The sequence below is a fragment of the Carassius gibelio genome, chromosome B16, assembly GCF_023724105.1.
Source record: "Carassius gibelio isolate Cgi1373 ecotype wild population from Czech Republic chromosome B16, carGib1.2-hapl.c, whole genome shotgun sequence".
Lineage (NCBI taxonomy): Eukaryota > Metazoa > Chordata > Actinopteri > Cypriniformes > Cyprinidae > Carassius > Carassius gibelio.
Window position 1 is genome coordinate 18,183,678 of NC_068411.1, and position 22,590 is coordinate 18,206,267.

Below are 22,590 nucleotides of genomic sequence, written 5' to 3' on the forward strand. Positions count from 1 at the left end.
GCGTCATAAACTTATATAGCTATGGTCATAAACACATTCAAATGTCTTCTGCTTAGACACCCCACTAAACTGTAAAACATTCTTATCTCTGACAATAAAACCGTTGTTGCTGGGAGGTGCTGATGACGTATCGGCGGCATTAACCACTTCCGGCTTTGGGTACTGATGAGACTGAAGCGAGCTGGTGATGCTTTATATTTTCATTTAGCTGTTGATGCTCATGTGTAGATTTATAGCCTCTTATTTCATCATTTACGCGATAGAGAGCAGCAGACTTTGTCTTGGTTGGGTCGAAATAAAAAAGACGGTATAGTTCATTTATTGTTATATAGCTTACAACCTGCTTTGTCGCGGATTCATTAAAATGCAACGACAGGCTTTTTTGAATGAACAAGATTTTGTTTTTAGTTTACCTGCATATGTGTTTTCTGTTTTTATCTCTTGTCGGTAGTACATTTATGGACCACAATCACTAATTTCTCATTGCAGAATTTAAGGATAGTATGCAATCTATTATAATCTAATTTTCCACATCCATGTTTTTATTTCTACGTGTAGGAGCTTCACCAAACAGATTTACAAACAAGTCTAAATTACATATTTTAGTTTGTATTCATTTGCCAATTTGTTAATATATGCACATGTATTGTTGTAGAGTTTGCTTTAAAAATAAATCCTAAATTTGTCAATTTATATGGTATTTTATTTAGTGTTAATTCAGACACAATGTGTGTCTGTGTTGTCCATTAGACATGGTGCTCTGCAAAGGCTGATCCTCTCAGTTAATGCTAAAATTAAGCTGGATGTATTTAACTTCAGCCAAAAGCATAATGTAGACAAAAAAATACCTTTACAAAATGACAGATGGTCTCTAATGTGTCTCTCTCCATCGAAAGTTTGTGTGGCATAGTTAATGTATTTTAAAGCATGACTTTAATGCACATGTACTAAAATAAAAACTAAAATTGTTCATACTACATAGACTGAACAACACAGAAGATGGCTGATAGAAGTGACCTGAAAGCTGAGCTTGAGCGTAAAAAGCAGCGCTTAGCCCAGATTCGAGAGGAGAAAAAAAGAAAGGAGGAAGAGAGAAAGAAAAAAGAGGTAGGTGCTGTTTTAGTTTGATATAATAGCCATTTATCATTTCATCACCTGCAAATATTTCTTAAGTGGTGCTCAATGATTGACCTGTGATGCAGTCTGAGATGCTTCAGAGGGCCGAGAATGTGTCAGAAGACTCGGACCTTGACAGAAAGAGGAGAGAGACAGAGGCGCTCCTGCAGAGCATTGGAATTTCACCAGAACCACCTTTAGGTATGTGATACTGAACATACAGCTTTCTGTGCATGTGCATAGTGTGTGAGATACATCCTTATGAATGTGCATGCCACCTGCTTGAATGAAATGAAAAAGGAATCAGCAAAAGTGTTTTATAATGCAAAAGAAAACAATTTACATCTCACTCAGCAGATCTGTAGTGCTATACCAGGGCTCCCCCTTACCTTTTGAAAAAGAAGTAGGCCTACAGTATAGTTTTAAAAAGAGTATACTTAATATACTTATCAATTATGTTTGAGTATTTCTACAATGTAATGTTTTTGGTCACTGAATTAAGTTAACTGTAATTAAAATATATATTATAGTTTAAATTTATAATGAATGCAATTAGCTGAACTTGTTTAAGCTTAGTGCTTTGTAAACCACTTAAGTAGAACATTTGACACGTAATTTCATATTTCTTTAAAATGACTTTTTAGTGTCTGCTGAATGCATTGACAAGCTTTTATAGTAATCTAAAATCAACTTCTTTTGAAACTTGTATATCATGTATGGTGATATTGCAATTTAGTACATTTAAAATATATTAACTTGAAATATAATATCAAATAACACCACAGTTATAATAAGTCAAGAACTTTGCTAATAATATTGTCAAATGCATTTTTTTTTTAAATATGTTTTTATTGGAAGTGCACTACAAGTGCTTATTCGATTTAACTAAGCAAACTTCTTTTTCACAAGAGTTTAGTTCATGTTTAGTCCAATTTATGCTGTTTTTTAAATTATTATTATTATTATTATTATTATATAAAGGGCATGTTGCTTGAGCCTGTATTTGCGTCCAGTGTTTTATTTATTTATTTATTTTAATCTTCTTTGCGGGAATGTCTTGTGACCTCTCTCAAATTTTTGCTAGATGTAAATCCGATCAGATTTTAGGTCATTTCAGATTTATATATAAGTTAGGTCATGGATTCATCCCCAAAACAATTACTACACTTTGCAAATGAATATAAAGATGTTACAGTATTTTATTTACAGTTTATTAAACTCATGTCATTTACACTTTGGTTGTACTTAAAGCAGACTTGACTTAAGCTCAATTAGATTTATAAGGTGGTATTTGCTGTACAATTGTAATCATATAATTAAATGAGATGACTTAAGATCATGTAACATTTTAAACATTATAGAGAGAAGTGGAATTCGCTTGACAATCTCTCCTGTTGTTTTTCCTTTTGGTTTTTGTTTCTTTGATTTGACCATTTCAATCCATTCTGTTCATTTTGATTTTCCTGTGTCTGCCACTGCTGGCCATCAGTGCAGCCACTGCAGCTTTTAACATGGGATACCTGTTATTTTCATTATTTAGTCCCAACCCCTATGTCTCCCTCTTCGCAATCAGTGAGCCCACCCAGTGAAACTGGAAGTCAGGAGTCCATAGATGGAGGGACGGTGGGAAGGTATGAAATATTTTTATATTCACTGATACGTGGATGTGTATGGAGGAGTGTTTTAATGCAGGATTTTTCACACTGAATTCTACATATGTTCTAGGAGGTCTGTGGCAAATTTGAGGATTAATCTAAATGTTTTTAGAAATGTCTGAATTGAAATAAATCTTTGGCATCAGAAATTAGTTATTGATATTATAAATGAATTAATATTATCCATTATAATTAATTTTATGCATATAAAGGGGAATTAACTATTTTATGAGAAAATTATTTGATGGATAATATGATTTACTTGAGGATAGTTGTGCATTATTTTTTAAGTCAAAACTGACATGTTTCATGCAAGTTTTAAGCAATTTTATTATTGTTATTTTATTTATTATTTCTGTAATCCCCTTAAGACTAAGTCTAATGTTTTTCCTTTTCCCTACATCTTTTGTTGGGGTCATCAGATATCGGTAAGGAGAACTATTGACTATTCTTTGTGGATGCATCACCCATCAGTGGATGTGGTTTTGTTGTAGCTGGTTCAGAGTATGAAGCCACGGTCTATATGTGATTTCATCTAAGAGACAGTGTGTTATCTTATGTAATCGTGCATGAAAGAGGGTGAAGCTGCAGGACCTAATCATGCATGCTCTTAGCCTCATCCCACCTAACCATTATATGATGTATTCTTCTGACCTCTCTAGGACGTTACAGTGGGACACCGACCCCTCAGCTCTTCAGCTGCTTGCAGATTCAGTTCATGGGTGAGACTCCCACCTCAAAATTTCATTCACATTATTAAACATGAAACAGAGAAATATAACTGAAAGTTCTCCCATTTACTCACCCTCAAGATGTTCCAAACCTAAAAATATATTTGGAAGAGTGTGGGTAACTAAACAGTTTCTGGTCCCCATTGACTTTTTTTCTGTACTGTTGAAGTCAGTGAGGTTTGGTTGTCAACTTTCTTCAAAATATCTTGTTAAACAGAAGAAAGACACTCACAACTTGGGGGTAAGTAAATGCTTGGTGGTCCAAGGCAAACAAACAAACAAAATGAAAACAACACATTAAAATAGTTTGGGCTTGCTTTCTTAGGAGCAGGATGCAAAGGCTTGGTGCATCAAAAATTGTTCAGATTGATTTCATGCCAAAAGAACAGGTGACATACTCTAAAGAGACACAGACTCCTGTGGCATCTGATCAGCCTGAAGGTAAAGAGCTGTTTTTATCTCTATTTAAAAATGTATACGGATATAAAACTTAATAGTGGCTTTACCCACAAAACAAATGCATGCATCGCTGCTTAAACTTTCCAATGACTGTTTTCCACAGAAGAGGAGGATGAGGAGCTGTCAGTGACCAAAACTGAATCTGTGCCACAGCAGCTGGAGGAGGAAAACACTCAGGAAGCCGAAGAAGGCAAGAAGAATCACATTAAAAAAATAAAAATAAATAATAATACTAATAAAATGTTTAAAAGAAGTATAACATCTATACAGAGCTGTATGAATATGTGTGCCTTAGATCAACCAAGAGAACTGACCAACGAGGAGAAAGAGCAGATTATTCATTCAGAGGATTTCCTGTTTTTCTTCAACCGAAGCATTAGTGTAATGGAGCGTGTGCTGGCCGAGGATACTGACATTTTCTTTGACTACAGTGGGCGAGATATGGAGGACAAAGAAGGGTCAGCCGAGGCTTATGTAACAGTCAAACATACACAAACAGTCCCACATGATTACAGAAAAGTTATTCATTAGTAGGTACTGGACAGGTTTGTTTGACCTAGTTTAGGATGATGGTCGCTTAATGGTTTGAAATCAGGGTTAAGGAGGTGACCCAGAAACTCGAGTTGCACTCAACCTCAAGTGACTTCTGGGAAACTTACTGTAAATTGCTTTGGATGATTGTATCAAAATGCAAATGTTTGTTTTGTTATCAGGGACATGCAAGCCGGATCAAACTTGTCTTTTAATCGACATTTCTATGATGAGCATTGGTCCAAACACAGGGTCGTCACTTCCTTGGATTGGTCACCACAGGTACTTTATTAATAAACTGCATTAATATAGGCAGTGCTGGTTAGTAACTGATTACATAATCAGACTCCAGTATGTAAATGTAATGATGATGCTTATAATCAGATTACAGTTACTTTAATGGATGAAACGATTTAAATATTATACACACAGTGGTTAGTAATTATTTATAATTTGATTTCACCCTAGTTCTTATTTTTTCTCTCTAAAATGTTTTCATTCTACAAATCATCGCCTCTTATATACATTTAGAAAGTCTTTACATTTTGTGGAATTATTTATTTGAATTTTACATTTTTATGATTTCATAATAACTATTAGCTTTTCACAAACTCCCCAGTTTGGGAAACGGTGATGTAATGTTTAATGGACGTCATCATGATAGCAAAGAATGTAACATATTTTAATTTTCTCTGTTTTTATAAATAGTAATCACATTCAAATCCATGTGATAAATGTGTTAGATCCAAAAATTGCCTAATATGTGTAATCCAAAAGATTACTTTGTTAACTACAGTTTTTGTCATGCAATCTGTAATCAGTAACAGACTCTGATTTGCAAGTAATCTAGCCAGCACTCAATATAATCACGTTTAATGCAAATGTGTTACTCACCAATAAAACAACCTCAGAATCAGAGTGACTTTATTGCATAGGTCCGTGATATCATATCCACAATATGTTTAATGATATTGACATGTAGCACATTGTATTCAGTCTGTTATTCTATTTGCAGTATCCTGAATTGCTAGTGGCCTCATACAACACTAATGAGGATGCACCTCATGAGCCAGATGGAGTTGTGCTGGTCTGGAATATGAAGTTTAAGAAGACGACCCCCGAGTACATATTCCACTGTCAGGTTTGAATTCCCAGTGCTTCCTTTTAAATAACCCAATGCCTGAATGTTGTTCCTCTCAGCAGCATTTCAGTATACTGTAATACTATTTTTAAATGTTATACTGAGCCTATGTTTGAGTAATCAGCTTTTAATGAGAAAGCCTGAATCTAAATTGAATTTCTATTAAAATACACAAACAATAGAGCTCAACTCTCAAATGCTGTCTGCTCCACTAATGCACGTCATTCTCTGTTTGGACTGATGTCACTTCTAAATTAACTCTCATTGCTCAGCTCATCGTCTTTATGCTCACATTGTGCAAATCGGCCTTGATGGAGGGCAAGCTGATGTCATATTTGCCAAAACAATAACTATAGGAAAGAAAAGATTACTGGTACATTCAACCAATACTGCATTTCATGGTTTTCCCTTGTAGTCCTCAGTGATGTCAGTTGGCTTTGCTCAGTTTCATCCCAACTTGGTGATTGGCGGCACTTACTCTGGACAGATAGCACTGTGGGACAATCGAAGTCACAGGAGGACCCCAGTGCAACGGACGCCCTTGTCTGCAACTGCACACACTGTAAGACCTTCAATTACAGCCAAAATGTTTAAAAACAGAACGCGGTGTGTTGGTGGTTTAACGGTTAAAAATCTGAGCTGAAAACACTCATGTTGCCAGGTCACTGAGGTGACCCAGAAACTGAAGAGCTGCACTCAACCTCAAGATATTCCTGAGAGACTTTGCAAAACACATCTTATGAGAATTAAAGACTCCCTTATCCCTTACAATCCCTTATTACTCTTGGAAAAAATATTCTTAAAAGAATATAGATGACAAAACTGTCACATGTTTTTTGCAGCATCCTGTATACTGTGTGAATGTGGTCGGAACGCAAAATGCCAACAACTTGATCACAGTATCCACAGATGGCAAGATGTGCTCCTGGAGTCTGGACATGCTCTCGCAGCCTCAGGTGTCCAGATAACACATTTAGACAGATTGAATTATTGTCATTTGGGATTTGACTGATATTAAACAATACATTCTATGTCTGTTGTTACTCACAGGAGAGTATGGAGCTGATCTATAATAAGTCAAAGCCGGTGGCCGTCACTTGTATGGCCTTCCCTGCAAGTGATGTGAATAACTATGTGGTAGGAAGTGAGGAAGGCACCGTTTACACAGCATCCCGCCATGGAAGGTCAGTCGTTCCTGCAGCATAACATATTAATAGCAAAATTTTCCAATTGGAGTCAAGTATTCTTTAAATGATATCTATGTATATTAAATTATCTTAATGAAAAACTTTACTATTAACATGAACATATTGCTTAACTCGTCCCACGCAGTAAGGCTGGTATTGGTGAAATGTTTGATGGGCATCAGGGTCCTGTGACTGGAATCAGCTGCCATAACGCTGTGGGTCCAGTCGACTTCTCCCACCTCTTTACCACTTCCTCATTTGACTGGACAGTCAAACTGTGGTCAACTAAAGTAAGGGTTGTTTTGGAATTTATGTGTTGCTCGAAATATACTGTATTTTGTTCATGTAGCATTATATAACTATTCCATCTCTCTGACAGCATAACAAGCCCCTGTATTCCTTTGAAGACAATGCAGACTATGTTTATGATGTCATGTGGTCTCCAGTGCATCCCGCGCTCTTTGCTACAGTGGATGGCAATGGTCGTCTGGACCTCTGGAATCTCAACAACTACACAGAGGTCAGGGGCACCGCAGCTCATTACATTCTTTACTCGGTCATCTGTTTTATGTATTATATAAGAAGAAAATTCATTTCATACTTTAATTAATATTAGGATAGGAGGACCCCCTGGGTTAAATTTACCCCAGATTTCATCTGAGATTTCATTTTATCAGAATATGTAATCTGATATCATTTGTAATGCCCCTCTCCCAAAAAATTTATATTACATTAAATCATATATGCACACTATATATGTTCAAATGTTTGAGATAAGTTGTGTTTTATATTTTTAAAAGACATCTTTTTTTTAATTATTATTATTCATCCTCTTTTTTGTTTATTTGATCAAAAATGTGGTAAAAACAGAACAGTCATAGCCAAAATTTTGCCATAAATGTTGTGTTTTGCAAAAGTTTTGCAAAGTTTGCTGCTTAAGCTGATGTGGTTATTCACATTCACATTATTGTTTCTAGCCAAAAAATGACATTTTCACAAAAAAAGAAAAAATTATAATAATTTAACTGTTTTTTGATCCTGACACAAAATGAGCAGCTAACATTAATTGACTAATAACAGCAGCACATGTGAAAGTGTTAATGAGTACTAGTCAGGTGAAATCACTATCATACTAAATAGATTGTAAGAGCAGACTGATCGCTATAAAAGGAAAGAAGAAGCGTTTCCAATCATTGTGTTCTTGTTAGCAATGGTTACTTACAAAGAAAAACACATGCAGCCATCATCTCTTTGCATCAAAATGGCCTCACATGCAAGGAAATTACTACAAAGAATATTTAATCTGAAAGAACCATATACTGGATCATCAAGAACTTGAAGGAGAGAGGTTAGACTGCAGTGAAGAAGTCTTCAGGACATCCCAGAGTATCCTGCAAGCACCAGGATCGTCTCCTCCTGAGGAGTCAGCTACAGAATCATGTCTCCAGCAGTGCAGAGCCTGCTCAGGAAGGACAGCAGGTTGGTTTGAGAGCATCTGCACGCACAGTGAGACAAGACTTATCTCAGTCCCATAGAGAACCTGTGGTCAGTCCTCAAAAGGCGAGTGGACAAGCAGAAGCCCACAAATTGTGATGAACTCCGAGAACTAATAAGGCAAGAATGGATTGCCATCAGTCAGGATTTGGCCCAGAACGTAATATCCAGCATGCCAGAGAGCGAATTTTAGAGGTTATGAATAACAAGGCTCAACACTGTAAATATTGACTCATTCTGTTTGCCATTAAAAGTCTTCAGTATACTATAAAAACGTGAAAAAATTATCTACAAATACTGAAGCAGCAAACTTTGCAAAACACAAAGTTTGTCACTGCCAAAACTTTTGTCCATGACTGTAACTTATTTTCTGTTTTAGTATATTTAATTTTTTTATTTATTCCTGCAATGGCAAAGCTAAAAAACTTTTAGCAACCATATACATGGAACCATGATACTTTTTCAGGAATTTATGATCATTTGGAAAATAATTTTTTATAACAGTGTAAAAGTCTTATTGTCACTTGTGATAAAATGTAATGCACCCTTGCAGAATAAAAATATTAATTTCTTTAATGAACAAATCTTACTGACCCAGGAATTGTATACAGTATTGTAAAAGCAAAATGATTCAGTGCAATTTGTTATTTCATTGGATAATGACAAATCAAATAGGAAAAAAAAAGAATTTCAGCCAGAATGATACACTATATACTTCTATGTATTATACACAGGCCATTTTTTTAGCAATAAACTATGAATTCATATCAAACGATCCACTCAAAATTCATGTACTAGTTTAATACTAACATGAGTTATCGTAATAATTCAATTAAATAATAAAACAACAAAACATGCCACTGGGACTCAATAATTGGGAAACAATAACTGTTTCAGTACAAATCTAAATGAATTGCTATGTCCGCGAATCTTCCATTAACAAAGTACACTGAAACTTGTAATATCCAACATGAAATTAATTCATAATCACATTTATCGAATGAAAAAATTCTATAATTTTAACCTCAAACAATAAATCTAATATGTGCACATGAAAAGTCTAAATTGATAAGAACATAACGACTGAATAAATGTGATATGTATGTGTATGTGTATGATAGGGTATGTTACCCCAATATTTTTGCATGAATTGCCTTTAATTAACATTTGTTTGCTTGATCTACATTAGATTGCAGCTAAATCATGCTCCCACACAATGTTATTACTGTTATATTTTTGCTCCCAAAACAAGTTTTCTGTGTGTACCAGGTGCCGTCGGCAAGTGTGACAGTGGAGGGAGGGTGTGCCCTGAACCGGGTCAGATGGGCATCAGGGGGCAGAGAGGTGGCCGTGGGTGATTCAGAGGGCCGTGTTTGGATCTATGATGTGGGAGAGGTAACAACACCTACTTTATGAGTACATGCACACATGTATCACTCTAATATTCAGATGAATTATAAATATTTGCACTCAAATTCAAATACACAGACTGATCAAACAATGTGCAAATTTCAACAGTCACTAATTGTGCTTTACCATGAAGATGTGATGCAGAAGTTGGTTGTATCTCTATTTTAGCAGTTAGCCGTGTCACATACAGACGACTGGAGCAAATTTGCCCGTACGCTCATGGAGATTCGTGCAAACCAAGGGGATGGAGAGGAAGAAGGTGCTTTGGAGCTGCCTGCTTAAGACATACACACACAGACACATTCAGTGAGAAACATGTACGTAAAGATACGTTGAAACAGACGCTTGACATGAAGTGAGTGAATCACACATACATGCTTCTGTGATCACAGGTCTTTTTTCTTTTGCCCACAAAAGTCTATCTATAGCATGGGTGTTAATTAGCAATAACTCCTCTTCCAATGCTAATAGCTAATTCCAGAACACACACACTAGTGAATGGGCTTGATCCAACATATATCTAGGGCTTGCAGTGACTATATAGGAGTGAGCCAGTGTGATCGTACTGTATCAAAACAGCTGTGCTGGAATTACAACTTATTTTATTTTACTGAGATACGTATTGACCGTTATGTAAAAATATATTACAGCAAAACTAATGAATGTGACTTTCTCTTTCCTTTCACCTTTTATGACGTATGTGTGCATAATTTAATACCAACTGCAGCATAAAACCACTGTAAAGTGTGAACTTACAATAAAGGTCACTGTGTCTCAAATCGTGTTTTAATCTTCATTTAAGTAGTAATTTGTCTAAAGTGCGGGTGATAAAAAGTTTGACTGTCGATGTCATATTACTCCATGATGTTTTCGTGTGATTAAACCTTTTATCTTTATTCACAATGACAACAGATTCCTTGTGATCCAGTTTTTTTTTCCTCCATCATCAGCAACTTTCATGGACGCACACTGCCGCACGTAGAAGGCGGGATCCTGTTACCATGACAATTACGTCAATATTAGTGTCGGGTAACTAAAGGTCAAACTAAAGACAAGCCAGAGACGGAAGGAAACAGGCTCGGAATGGCGGAGACTAAAGGTTTTTTCTTGCAGCAAAAGCCGGAGGAATCACAGTAGTAAACTGGGTTAATGGCGTTATCGCTTGAACAGAGGTGCTTTGTCTAAATTGAACAGGATACTTATATGTTACGAGGTACTGGCGCGGCGGGAAGGACAGTCAATGCTAGTTTTGTCTGTAAATTGGAGCAAAGCTGTAGAGCATAGCTACCGTTAGTTAGCCGTGCTGTGTTGTTCCGTTTGAAGCAGAATGACTTTTACTAACTCTGTGCTGTATTAGACACAACCCCAACGCCTGGATGGCTCTTTAGATCGCTTTTGTGAGTGTATAATGCAGTGCAGATATGGTTTGACTGTTTGCTTCCTCTTTACCCAACTTGGTAGCTGATAGCAACACAAGCTTACTTGGTACAAGTTCTTCTTATTATTACAACTCTTTACGTGCGGTAGATTGTGCTCGAGACTGTCTCAAAATTGACCTATTTTCGTATTTCCAAGCAGAAAAAAACAAGGTTGACTCAATGTCAGTCTACAAATGCGAGGCTTTTTGTTATTATTGTTGTTTTGTTTCGCACGAACTCGGGTCACATAGGGCTGTTTTTTGACGGTGATGCTCATACGTAGGGACCGCACTTCCAGTTGTTGTTTTTAAATTAATAACTTGTGTTGAAGACGAAAATATTATCGTAATCGACGCAAGCGTATTTGCATTTAATGTCTGTGATTGGACCTTAGCTCTGTTCAAATCTGCAAGGGCTTATTCCTCATCGCGGTCCCTTTGTCATTGACGTGAAGGAGAGAGAGAGGACCTTTAACTTTCAGCTCGGCTTTTGCTGTATTTTCACTGCTCGTGTGGACTATAGAGGGCACCAAACTCACCACAAGCATTTCCTTGGTGTTCATATAAGATTTCACTTAGACTGTACTTATTTTGCTTGGCTTGTCGGTTTATTTTACATTCATTGTGTGTCCTTTTTATCTGCTGGTTGTTCATGCCTGTAAACATCCCCGACTGGAAGCTGTGCTATCCGTAAAACAAGCTTTCAGTTGGATGTTTGCTGTCATCCTCCAGTTCTTTCGTCTTGATGTGTGTTTAATTAAACAGTAATGCGCCCTATATGTTTTATAACAACTTAATTATAACTTAATAGCAACTATATGTACATAGATCTTGTTTACATGTGCGCCGTCTGGATTTATTGAATCTCTAATGTTTTCTGTGGTAGGATTGCTCATATTCCAGTGTAGTCGTTGTAAACATCCTACACTCAGCTGTAATCTGGAGGCTGGGGGGAGGGTGTTTGCTGTGACTGACTGGAGCTCCTCTAGCATGAACATACTTTACTTGATTGTAAAAGAAAAAAGAAAAGAAAAAACATGAATGCTGAAAGGACAAAAAAAAAAGGCTGTGGCTGATAAGGTCGAATATTTACTTTGTTAAACAGTTTTTATTCTGTTTTACTTCGTTGTGAATATCATTTACCCAAATAAACGCTTTTTAAATATGAAATAATGTGTATTGTTATTAATAATAACTGATTTAACTGATGTTCTTGAGTCGAGTTGCTCTACAAATACATAATGCACATTACTAATACACATGTACACCTCTCTCATTTCGATAAGGGTTTAAACATGAAGTTCACATTAAGGAAAAATGTCTGAATGTCGCATTACTGATTACAAGAACACCGCAAGTTTAACCTCCAAGATCATCCAAGTAGGGAAAAATGCACTCCAGGCCGCAGGTGGCGCACGCTTCGACACAAATGTTGTTGTTTTTTTTGCTTGAAGACGAAGATCCATCCGCCATATTTGTTATCGCAGATTCGACAGAAACCTCTGCAGAAGTAATTTAAGTATAATGAATGCATTTAAATTGCGCTCTATCGATACCAACAACGGTTAAATCATTTTCGAGGGTCTTTAACCTATTGCTGATTTAAAAAGAATGGATTCAGTGCAAGCAGGTAAGCAAAAACGTGATTTTCAGGATAACTGCGCTCAGAGGAAACGGCTAACGTTAGTTCCGACGATTCGATAAGGAGACACATATATTAGGTAAAACTAGTGGCTTGCACCAGCAAAAGTAACTTTTGCCAGAGGATGCTTTATACATAAATTCTGTTTTGTGTCAGCTTTTTACAGTTCTTTGTTGAAATAATACCTTTTCCAACTCTTTGAGCATAAACGTCATCTTATTTAATGAAAACCATTTCCAGTGCCTAAGAGAAAAACACGAAACTGGTCATGAGTGTACAAAAATGACATGGCAGGGGATATTATTGGTTTTCTTTTGGAAAAATAAAGGTTTTAACAGTATAATTAAACGTAATACAACACGTCTTTGCTTTTGAAAATTCAGCCTTTGTATGCAGTTTAGTAACTCGTTCATGAACTCTATTATTGTATGCCATATATTACATCTTGTTGAAGAACCCTATCGCAGATAAATTAACAGTGTTGCAATGACCTGAAGCTGAACTGCAACTACTAATCAATATGCGTATTAAAATCAGTGTTAATAAGTATATTCTTCAATTAAAAGTCTTTAAGTTGAACATATTTAAGACGCTTTTATTTTGAAAGGGCTCCCTGATGCTTTTGAATAATTAAGTGAATTCTGTGAGGGAAGGTTTTTAAAACTCAAACAAAATGATTTACATGTAGAAAACAAATAATAAATAAATATTGTTATATATTACATATCTTAACAGCTTTATCTAATTTACCTATAATAACCTGCGTAGTAGTATGTATGCTACTTTTTGAAGGATCATGATAAATCTTAGTACTTGGAAATTTAAAAGCCAAATGTTGTTTATAGGAGAGCCTATAACAACTGTAAATTCACCTTGGCACATTTTTACAAATATTAACCGAATAAAGACTTAAGCTGCTGTTTTTACATTCACAGATGGTTCATCAGTCTTCATGTGCAAAATATGCAACTTGTTCTCTCCCAGTAAGCCATTGCTGCTGTCTCATGTTAATGAGACTCACTCCAGTGATGGAGGCGATCCTGACACTTGCATTATAGCACTTAAGCCTTTAACAACTCAGGAGCCAGAGAGTTCAGGTAAGCAGCTTTGAACCCAGAAATTAGCCTGGATTGGGCTTTATTAAGATCCAAACACTTGTAATAAGGTAATTAGAGACAGATGATTACAATGTCGAGCTGATTTGAATAACATTGTATATTTATTGAAAGTTTTCCAAAAACACAACACCATTCCAAGAACATTACCTCTGGGAGGATTTTTCCATTCCATAACTTCACACATCTAGAGCTTCTTCATGTCAAGCTGATTTAAGCTTAATTTTTTAATAATATGATGAAAGCTAGATAATCATATGTTTAAATTTTTTTTATAATAATTTTAAAAGCGTTGGAAAACAAAAATGTCTTGTTTATCTCGCAGAAGTTGTTGTGAAAAGAAAACGAGGAAGACCAAAAGGCTCTACTAAGAAAGTCCAACCAGAATTGGTCCAGAAAAACACACCCAATCAGCAGGAGAAAGAGGCCACAGAAATACAACCACTGGCTGTAGCTGAAGAGCCAAGTGAAGATGGCAGTGATCTGGAGTGCAAGAAATGCAATCGCGTTTTCAGCAACAGGCGACAAATCTCCAAACACATTTGCTTCGTAGGACTGAAAGAAGCCGCTGATGATGTAGAGTATAATGGTATAAATTCATGTTGGTTAATGTAGCTCTTTCTGCTTTTTTGCACTGCCACACGTTTCATCTGTCGACTTTATTGCTCAGGTAATAATACTGATTCAAATATAATCAGCGATGAAGAGGAGGAGAAAGAGAGGACACCAAAGAAAGCTCGCATGATGCGGACAGATAAGCCGTCCAGTGCAAAGGACCCTGAATCAGCAAGCAGCAACAAAAACCCTATTATTAGTGTGGTGCTTACCAGCCACGAGGCCATGCCTGGTGAGACGTACATGTGATGTCAGGTGTTTTAATAGTTGAGGGAAGCATTCATACTAACTGTGAGTTTTGCTTTATTTGCAGGTGCCTCTAAGATAGTTCCTATTGAAGCCGCTCCGGCTGAACCATCCACCCAGACTGTTGCAGACGCAGGTTCCCAGGAGGCAGCAGTGAAAAGGGGATACCAGGAATATGCCATTCAGCAAGCTGCTTATGAAGCACCCCTCAAATCAAACAGGTTTATATTTCATGATTTGTCCACATTTAAAATGTTCATTTTAGATTAAGCATTGAGTATTAATATGGTAATTAAATAAATCAAATCAGAGATACATTTCCATAGTAAATATAGTTAAGGTAATTATGTAATTGCTAGACATGTCTTATTTTATTTATATTATTTCTATGGATTAATTAATTAATTTACTTATTCATTTATCACTAACAATTTTTTTTACCTATAAACAGTAGTCATAAACAACTAAAGAGGTTATGGAAAATAAAAAATAAAATTCATTGCGTCAAAATATGTGAGACCCTGACTAAAGCAATCTGACATCTAAAATTAGTTCCATTTGTACTGATCTTGTGAAATGATTTGGTACATCGATATTAAAAATAAAACTTAAAATATATTAAAATCGATCTCTTGCACAGGTTAGGACAGACGCAGCTTAAAATCTTCACATGTGAATACTGCAATAAAGTCTTCAAGTTCAAACATTCACTGCAGGCTCACTTAAGAATCCACACAAATGAGAAACCATTCAAGTGCCTGCAGTGTGACTACGCCAGCGCTATAAAGGCCAATCTTAGCGTTCACATGCGGAAACACACTGGGGAGAAATTCAACTGTGAGTTGTGCTCATTTCATTGCCTCAGCAAAGGACACCTCAAAGTGCACGTGGAGCGAGTGCACAAGAAGATCAAGCAGCACTGCCAATTCTGCAAGAAGAAATACTCTGACGTGAAGAACCTTCTAAAACACATCCGCGAGACTCACGACATGAACGACAAGAAGGTACAGGACTCCTACAATGAGTACAGCCTCCAGACCAGGGAGGGCAAGAGACAGCTTCTGTACAACTGTCAGATATGCGACCGCAAGTTCAAGAATGAGCTCGAGCGCGACCGTCACATGATGGTTCATGGCAAGAAGAGACCCTTCGGCTGCGAACTCTGCGATCACGGCTCAACCAAATTTCCAGCCTTGCAAGCCCACATCCGAAAGCATCCCTTCATCTACGTGTGTGCCATTTGCCAGGAAAAATTTGTCAGCTCTGTGCGACTTAGGTCACATCTCAGAGAGTTCCACCCAGAATCAGATGAACCCTCTGCCTTTGCAGACTCAATCAATTCCAGCTTCTGCTTGCTCAAACCAGGCGATGACATTCAGAAGGACATGTTGAATCAGGATGAGCTTGAGATCACAGAAGAGCTGTCGCAGCTCAATGCCCAGGAGCTGTTAACCACAGAAATGACTTGCATGGCTCAAGAGGACCTTCAGACTCAATGCTCTGATAGCTTAGTGGTGGAATCGGACCTTCTTGTGCAGAGCTCAAAGGATGAAAATCCCATTCCAGACAGTATGAATAAGACAATAACACAAGAGATGGCCTGTGAAGATGCGATAAATGCCCCAAAACTTCAAGGCGATCCAATTAAATTGGAGTGCAGTATGACAGAAGATGAGAATCCTGCTGAAGGACCTGCACCTTTGACACCTGAAAAAGCACAAACGCACTCTGAGCAGTTAATATCAACGGATACATCTTCTCAAACCAACGAAGTGGGGACCAACGAGGACTTACTCGGTTCAGAGCAAGAAGAGATATCAGCTTTCAAGCAGATTGTAGAGCAGATGCAAAAACGACAGCTCAACATGGAAGTGTTTGACCGGATTCGGAAAGTGTACGGAGACCTTGAATGTGAATACTGTGGTATGAATATCTAATATCTAATATATGATACAAGAGTGCACAATCCTGTTCCTGGAGAAAGTTCGGATCTGATCAAACAACTGAGCCAGCTAATTAAGATCTTCAACCTGTTGGTAACGGGTGTGTTGTAGCAGGGTTGGAAATGAACTCTGCAGGTCGGTAGATCTCCAGAACCAGGGTTGGGCATCCTTGATAAATAACAGCTCCAGCTCCTGTCTTTCTATAACTCTTTGTAATATTCCCTCAACAGGAAAGCTTTTCTGGTATCAGGTGCACTACAATACACATGTGCGAACCCACACGAAAGAGCACCTCCATTACTGTTCTCAGTGCAATTATTCCTCCATCACTAAAAACTGCCTGAAGAGGCATGTGATCCAGAGACATTCTGACATCCTGCTGAAGTGTCCCTCTGAAGGATGCCTTTACTGTACACCGGACAAATACAAGCTTCAGGCTCATCTCAGAACCCATTCAGACATAGTGAGTGTCTGTAGTCTGCTTATTCTTGAGATATAAGGGAAATAGCTTCTTCATCAGAACATGTTTCTTTCTAATCTTTAGGTCAAACGAAGTTTGACATGCCCAGTATGTCAAGAGTCTGTTCCTGAGGACAAAGTTAGAGATCATATTAAAAGCAACCATCCAGGTAAGGACAATCAAAACACTCTCAAATGTCCCACAAGATCCCTAAATGAATGAACGTGCTGTTGCTGTGCAGATGTGTCCATGAACCACATCTCGGAAACGTTGGGAATACGTGTACATGTGAAAGGAGTGATCGGGAAACGAGCCTCCAAATGCCCGTACTGTGATTGTTTCTTCACAAGGAACGGGGCAGATCTTCAGCAGCACATATGGGCTCATGAAGGTGGGTTTTATGTCTTGTTTTATCTTGTAAAACGTATGCACTTAAATGAACTGCCTCAGTGTACTGTTTTTGTTCTGTTCATGTCTCCAGGACTGAAACCGTACAAATGTTCACAGTGTGAATATGCCTCAAGAAGTAAAAGCAACCTCAAAGCTCACATGAACAGACACAGTACTGAGAAAACTCATCTTTGTGACCTCTGTGGAAAAAAGTTCAAGTCTAAATGCACTCTGAAAAGTCATAAGCTCATGCACACAGCAGACGGTGAGTCTCTTTCTTTGTGTTTAATACTGCATGCAGTGTTATTTGGACTTGTTTACCTAATACAAGGCTTGCATAATCTAACGTTATCCGAGTGGACTTGGAAAGGGATATTGAACTATTGTCTGGGGACTGCAAGGGAATGCTACTTTGACAGTAACAAATAAAAAAACAAAATATAAATAGAATACTGTGTAAAATACTACCATTCAAAAGTTTAAGGTGGTTCATTTTTGGATTACCAAGAATGCATTTATTTGATCAAAATTACAACAAAATAATAACATGGAAAATGTTAGATTAATAGTATATATTTTCTGCAGAATACTAGAGTATAAGAGAAACATATATCCAAAAATATGCAAAAACTCCTGCAGGGGTGTGAACTCCATGAATCGGTGCTTTATGGATGCGGGATTCATCACAAAGCGCATCAATCCAAGGCACTTGATAATATTGTGAAATAGTAAAAAGCCTTTATTCACATGGCTTTAACATTAAAAACAACACGCATGTGCACCGACACATTTCTATAGAAAATATATACTATTAATCTAACAAGTAAACATTTTCCATGTAGTATGTGAATAAATAATTTGTTTGAATAATGTGCATTGATGAATTATACACAAACTGTATGTGGTATGATTAGTATGATTAGTTACCCTACCCCTTTAAGTATGATTTAAATTTTCAGTTTATGCTGCTATTGATAATATATCAGAGGCTTTGATTATTTAAACTGTGGTATTTTTCTGAATACTCAGCAAATCAAATCAAATGTTATTTTGTTGTAGGAAAACAGTTCAGATGTACTGAGTGTGACTTCACTGCTGCCCTGAGACCGCATCTCCTTCGTCACATGGAGCAACATGCCTCTTTCAAAGTAACACCACAAAAGACAGATTTTCGTTTTATGTTGTCATGTGTCCTACAGCCCCCACCAAAGCACAGTGTTTTTCCTTTCGCAGCCTTTCCGTTGTGCGCACTGCCACTACTCGTGCAACATTTCCGGATCCCTGAAAAGACACTATAATAAGAAACATCCCAACGTTCAGTACGTCAATGCTGGAACCGGGACCTCCACTTCTGAATCTGTGACAGAACAAGGCAAGTCCTTCCTCACCAGAATGAAAACAGCCTCAACCCTGCAACATATACGTTGTTGCTTTTTATAAGACATACAGTGTTGCTTCAAACTGCATCAGTGTGTGTGTGTGTGTGTTATCAGGTGGAGTCAAATGTCCTGTGTGCAATTACGTTTATGGCACTAAATGGGAAATGAACAGACACTTAAAGAGCAAGCATGGTCTCAAAGTGGTGGAGACTGACAGTCTGAGTCTGAATCAGTGGGAGGTGAGTCTCCATTATAATTACATGTTACATTTAGTAATAACAAGTCATATTTATTTATATAATGCATAAACGACAATAGAAGTTGACCTGTACAATAATATTTAGTGATAAATAATATATTAAAAGTAAACCTGTAGTTCATCCAAACTTAGAAAATATTTCATAATTTATCTGTCATCACCCTAATGTCACTACAAACCCATAAGTCTTTGGTTAAATGAAGATATTTTGAATAAGATCTGAGAGGGTTTCTGTCTCTCTTTTTGTATTCTCTGGACGTTAATTGAAGGGACAGAAACTCAGGTTTCATTAAAAATATCTTAATTTGTGTTTCGAAGATGAACTAAAATCGAATGGGTTTGAAACAACATGAGGAATAGAATTTTCTTTTTCTTTTTTTATTGTGAATAGTAATTTATAATGATCAGTAATAAAATCATTCCTCAAGCTTGTTGTTTTCTTGGACTCTGACATTCATAATATATTTTCGTACTGATAAAGCAGTGTGTGATTGTTAAATAGCCTTAATCGATGACATGTTCTCCGCTACTACACTTGGTTATGATCTTATTGGTGTGTTCAATCAGGTAGTGGAGTCAGTGGAGGAGCCGGCCTTGCAGTACCTTCACATAGCTGAGTCTGAGGATCCTCAAGGAACAGAGACTGCTGTATCAGCTCTGCAGGACCTGCGCTTCAACACACAAAACGGTCAGAAACGGTGCTTCATTTCATGAACAGTTGTTGCATTTCTGTAAGGTTCAGATCTAAACTCATGGCTTGTGTTCAGGTGTTGTGTCTGCCGCAACGGGAGACAGACTAGACCCGGCGTCTGTCAACATCCTGCAGCAGATCATTGAGCTGGGCTCAGAGAATCATGATGCCGCTGTGGCTTCTGTGGTGGCCATGGCTCCTGGTACAGTTACCGTTGTAGAGCAGGTATGGTTAATATGCATATTAGTGTACCGACAGACCTCTCTGCTTCTGGACAGCTGCCCATACTTACCTTCTGAATATCATCTACACTCACTGCTATGTGATTATTGCTTATGAATTGTTAGATTTATTGTCTTGCAATGTTTGACATCACTTTTATGGATACTTTAGCAACTCCTTATAATCAAATGAAAGTCATGTGTTATTCAATATTAATAGTGTATATGTAGGAATTTAAAAGGGTCATAACATATGCTGGAGTTTAAAAAAGTAAAACAAATTTATATAGATTATTCTACAAGAATGTTGACCAAAAATGACAGTAGACATTTATTATATAACAAAACATTTCTATTTCAAAGATATACTGTTCTCTTGAACTTTCTATTCATCAAAGTATCCTGGGGGGAAAAAATATGGTTTTCATAAAAATATTAAACACAACTGTTTTCAACATTTATAATAATAAGAAATATTTCTTGAGCACCAAATTAGCACACTAATGTGAGTTCTTTAGGACCATGTGACACTGAAGACTGGAATAATGGATGATTAAAATTCTGATTTATTGTCTCAGGAATAAATTACATTTAAAAATATATATTCAGATTTTAAATAATAGTGTAAATATTTTCCTATAAGGTTTACTAATAATATTAACCAAAAATGTAGCCTAAACATTCATCGTTTCATTTTCTCGTTGAGCTTTATAATTAAACAGTCTAATACTGGGTCCTGTCTATATATATATATATTAGGGATGCACGATATTGGATTTTGGCCGATATTCGATATGCCGATATTTTCAAAATAATTTTGGCCGATGCCGATACCGATATATATAAACATTTTCGCCTGATATATTTAAACTTTAATTTTACTGAAGAGAAATCCATGTATCTCTTCTGTACTGATTCTACCATAAATTTATTATTTTACAAATGTAGACAGACATTCACACCTGAAAAACGGGTCAATTATTTCACTTGGAGAATATCGGTTTGGCTCATCGGCAGAAATATTCATATCGGCCGATACCGATGATGGTCATTTTAAGCTTTTATCGGCCGATACCGATGTTGTGCCGATATTATCGTGCATCCCTAATATATATATATATATATATATATATATATATATATATATATATATACTGTATGTGTGTGTGTGTATGTATGTATGTATGTGTATATATATATATATATATATATATATATATATATATATATATATATATATATATATATATATATATATATATATATATATATATATTCTTTTTTTTTTTGTTGAACTATGCCACATAAACTTCAATTCAGGCTGAAATGTTTAAAGAGCATGTTAATAATAGACATGCATTCAGCTACTTGTTTTTGATGCTGGGTTTAATTAATCACCCAGTTTGAATCTTGACGTGTGCGACATGTATTTATCTGACACCAGGCAATTGTGATTGATTTCTGTGGTTACATTTTCAATAAATGTGCTTTTGGACCTCTGAAGGTTACAGCATGTCTTGCAGCATGAAGAACTCCTTGAATCCTTTAATAATAAGAATGTGCTGTCCCATCAATCCTAGGTGGAGGAGGAAGAGGCGCAGGCCAACCATGCCATGATGATCCAGGATGCACTGCAGCAGGCCACAGTGGGGCTGGGAGAAGAGCACCATCTTGTGGTTTCTTCAGATGATATGGAGGGCATCAAAACTGTTACAGTGTATACACAGGGAGAAGACGCGTCCCAGTTCATAGTCTACGTTCAGGAGGCAATTCAGGAGGCTGTGCAAACTGAGGAGACCACCACAGTATAGAGCATAGTAAGATGGGGTTTTAAAACTACTAGCTAGCTAGTTCAAATGCTGTTCTAGTGTTTTGGTTTGTTCTTTTGCTATAGTTATTCCAGTCAGGTCTTGACAGACTATTGCAGCCATACCTATAGGTTATAGGGACCTATCTTGCACAACTGTAAATAATCAGAAATGAACAGTAGCAGTGAATAATCATAGTCTTGTGCTACACAAAAATTAATTAAAAAAACTATCGGTGTTTCCTGACTAGGAATCAGCAGAAGCAATAAGGTTTTAAGTCTTTGCAAAAAAATCTTGAGTCCTATTACAGCAGATAAAGCCAGTTGCACATAACACAGAATCTATTTTAGAAATTAGATTTTTATTATGTAGGATTGTTTTTTTCTTTTTCATGTACTATCATTGCCTGCAAGCATAAGTATGTATGTTACAGAGTTACTGTGTTACTCTAATTTTCTCCACATTTTTTATATAAAACCCCCATACAGTGTATGGCTATCATAATAGTAAATGGAGTTATTTAATGGGCAGTGTTGTGTATTATTTACACACTTTTTTTATTTTTTTATCAAGTAAATGAAATTCATGTTTAAGCGGTCTATGAATACAACATCTACTTAGACTGCCGTTCAGAAGTTCTAATGATAGGTGAGATTTTTGAAAGATGTCTCTAATGCTCA

At 36.7% G+C, this 22,590-nt stretch overlaps 2 protein-coding genes across 12 annotated transcripts; both read left to right on the forward strand.

The window, feature by feature from the left end:
- Positions 1-116: 116 nt before the first annotated feature.
- dync1i1 (dynein, cytoplasmic 1, intermediate chain 1) lies at positions 117-10,503 on the forward strand. 8 transcript variants are annotated; one of them, XM_052578800.1, is made up of 17 exons: positions 117-184; positions 983-1,107; positions 1,203-1,317; positions 2,606-2,747; positions 3,434-3,493; positions 3,828-3,943; positions 4,065-4,151; positions 4,257-4,419; positions 4,675-4,774; positions 5,508-5,633; positions 6,049-6,195; positions 6,476-6,589; positions 6,684-6,817; positions 6,966-7,110; positions 7,200-7,340; positions 9,584-9,709; positions 9,893-10,503. In XM_052578800.1, the coding sequence occupies exons 2-17, from the start codon at positions 1,000-1,002 to the stop codon at positions 10,004-10,006; spliced, it is 1,938 nt and encodes a 645-aa protein (XP_052434760.1). In that variant the 5' UTR covers positions 117-184; positions 983-999; the 3' UTR covers positions 10,007-10,503. The 8 variants fall into 8 exon arrangements, with proteins under 8 accessions (XP_052434760.1, XP_052434761.1, XP_052434763.1 ...); XM_052578801.1 differs by having other exon boundaries at positions 132-307; positions 9,896-10,503; XM_052578803.1 differs by having other exon boundaries at positions 133-307; positions 2,657-2,747; positions 9,896-10,503.
- Positions 10,504-10,784: 281 nt separating this feature from the next.
- Positions 10,785-22,440, forward strand: LOC127975049 (zinc finger protein ZFAT). Of its 4 annotated transcripts, none has more exons than XM_052578795.1 (16): positions 10,785-10,896; positions 13,719-13,880; positions 14,224-14,487; positions 14,569-14,745; positions 14,827-14,980; positions 15,400-16,682; positions 16,933-17,165; positions 17,247-17,331; positions 17,404-17,553; positions 17,644-17,817; positions 18,612-18,700; positions 18,786-18,924; positions 19,046-19,170; positions 19,758-19,878; positions 19,958-20,106; positions 21,683-22,440. In XM_052578795.1, exons 2-16 carry the CDS (start codon positions 13,736-13,738, stop codon positions 21,911-21,913), a joined length of 3,519 nt encoding a protein of 1,172 aa, XP_052434755.1. In that variant the 5' UTR covers positions 10,785-10,896; positions 13,719-13,735; the 3' UTR covers positions 21,914-22,440. The 4 variants fall into 4 exon arrangements, with proteins under 4 accessions (XP_052434755.1, XP_052434754.1, XP_052434756.1 ...); XM_052578794.1 differs by having other exon boundaries at positions 10,792-10,937; XM_052578796.1 differs by lacking the exon at positions 10,785-10,896 and adding an exon at positions 10,959-11,121.
- Positions 22,441-22,590: the final 150 nt, after the last annotated feature.